The sequence below is a fragment of the Lontra canadensis genome, unplaced genomic scaffold (genome assembly GCF_010015895.1).
Source record: "Lontra canadensis isolate GAN:19392208 unplaced genomic scaffold, GSC_riverotter_1.0 scaffold155, whole genome shotgun sequence".
NCBI lineage: Eukaryota > Metazoa > Chordata > Mammalia > Carnivora > Mustelidae > Lontra > Lontra canadensis.
Genome location: NW_022631149.1, coordinates 16,475 through 18,419, shown reverse-complemented (window position 1 = coordinate 18,419; position 1,945 = coordinate 16,475). Strand labels below are relative to the sequence as shown.

General features: G+C 56.8%; 1 protein-coding gene across 1 annotated transcript; it reads right to left on the bottom strand.

Annotated features, from left to right (window-relative positions):
* Positions 1-458: 458 nt before the first annotated feature.
* LOC116859465 (translation initiation factor IF-2-like) lies at positions 459-1,455 on the bottom strand. Its single transcript, XM_032844779.1, has 2 exons — positions 908-1,455; positions 459-560 (listed from the first exon to the last, which is right to left on the bottom strand). The coding sequence occupies exons 1-2, from the start codon at positions 1,453-1,455 to the stop codon at positions 485-487; spliced, it is 624 nt and encodes a 207-aa protein (XP_032700670.1). The 3' UTR covers positions 459-484.
* Positions 1,456-1,945: the final 490 nt, after the last annotated feature.

The window sequence follows — 1,945 nt, the reverse complement described above, 5'->3', positions numbered from 1 at the left end:
TCTCTTTGTCCTTAGATTACAACCTCCTGGGAGGATTCACGCACCAAAGTAACAGCCCTCATCTCTGAGGGGCAGCATCACCTGTTCGGTTCCTTTGCTCGTCATCTACACGCGTCCCCATTATGGGAGCATTCTTTTGCAAGAGCCACATGTTCCTCCTTTAATAGGAAGGAATGAACCAAGACATCGGTCAGGCAGGAGAAACCTTCCAGTCACTGTGATTCCTTCAGACCCAGCACATCCCCATCCACCTAGGCCGTGTGGACACCACCTGCAGCAGCCCCTACCCACGTAAGAAGCTCTGGCTCCTTGCAGCTCCTTGGCAAAGGGCGGGAGGGCGGTGACGGGGCGGAAGGAGTGCCAGCTTTTCGGATCCCGACTCTCACCTGGGGAAGGAGCAATTAAAGTTTTCATAACCTCAGGCAGATGAATGATGTAAACTTGTAACAATCGTTTGGAAGTGTATTTATTTAAATTTTTCTTTCTAAGCAGTTTTGCGACTGCTGAACGGTAAATTTTCGGTTTGTTGCAGCACATTCATCGTCTTGCCGGCAGGGACCCTGCAAGGGAGGCAAACTGATTTTCCCAAGCAAACGGCAAAACAACAGCTTTCCGCTCGGACTTTCCCAGGTCCACCTCTCTCCGCCCCTTCTTGCACCTGGGACCTTCTGAGGATGTCCCACCCCTCCCCTGGGCGGGGCCAACACCGAGGAACCCGGATTCTCAACCCTCACCCAAGACCCCGTACCTCCAGCCCCCGCGGGCTCTGGGGGAATAGGAGGAGACGTCGACGCTGGGGGGGGAGGGGCTGCGGCTTACGCGGGGCCTCGAGGACGCAGCTTTACGGCAGAGACGGGCTAGGGGCGCAGTCAGACCGCCTGCCCCCGCGTGAGCTACTGGACCTCACTTGGTCTTTCCCGCCGGCCGTCGGCCTCCGCCAGGTGGGTCCCTTGGCCTTTGTCTTCTTTCCTTTCCTTTCTCGGCCGGGAGGGGACCCGGGGCTGGGGGCCGGGTTTGGGTGGCCCTTCCGGGCCCGAGGACCTTCCTTGTCCCCCAGCGTGTAGGCAGCCCGTGCCCGGTGTGCGACCTGGGCCGGCGGTGGCTGGCAGCCCGGGCGGCTTGGAGGGGCAGGCGCGGGTGGCCGAGGCGGGCCGGGGTGCGGCTTTGGGGCGAGGCTGGTCGTGCGTGAGCGCCGGGATGGTACCGCCGCCTCAGTTCTGTGCCCGGGCGCAGGGAGGAGGGCGAGCGTCGCCGTAGCGCCGCTGGGGCCTCCGCGGCCGGCCGGTGGGCCCGGGAGCGTCTCCCTGTGGCTGCGGGTGGGCCCGCGGATTCCAGGGTTCCTCCTTCCCCTCTCTCCCCTGCCCTTCCTCCCCATCTGCGTGGCCGCGGGAGGTTCCGCTTGGTTGGTTTGGATGGAGGGCTCCTCCGAATGTACCCTGAGAGCACTAACAACATTTCGTGTGAAGAAACGTGCTGCTTCTAGGGACGGAGGGAAAAATAGGTGTCCTTCTTGGCCGTGTTGGTCTCAATCCTCTACTCATTTCTGACAGACTTTTTTGAAAATATTGCAAGAAACCCAGTGCCTAGGAAATTATTCCGTCCTATAAATTGGTTATTTAAATCAGAGAGGGAGACAAGCCATAAGAGACTCTTAATCATAGGAAACAAACTGAGGATTGCTGGAAGGGAGGGGAGTGGGGGGGATAGGGTAACTGGGTAATGGACATTGAGGAGGGCACGTGATGTAAATTAAAAAATAAAAATAAATTATTTGAGTGAAACCATTGGATTTACTAATAGGTTGCAAGAGAATATGAGGAGATGTCATTCAGATTATTTTAAATGGACTGGTGGGACTTGTGAGACCGGGGTTGATTTTCACAAGTCTTTTGTGCTCGTCCTGATTTGTAGCTTAGCAGGGGAACTAAATTTGAGGAGGTAAAGT

Bases quoted from the DNA above. Each gene is read 5' to 3' on its own strand.
- LOC116859465 (XM_032844779.1), bottom strand. From the start codon at position 1,455: ATGTTGTTAGTGCTCTCAGGGTACATTCGGAGGAGCCCTCCATCCAAA. The intron at 561-907 runs GTGAGGTCCAGT...CCTCCCTTGCAG, and splicing joins CGGCCGGCGGGAAAGACCAA to GGTCCCTGCCGGCAAGACGA.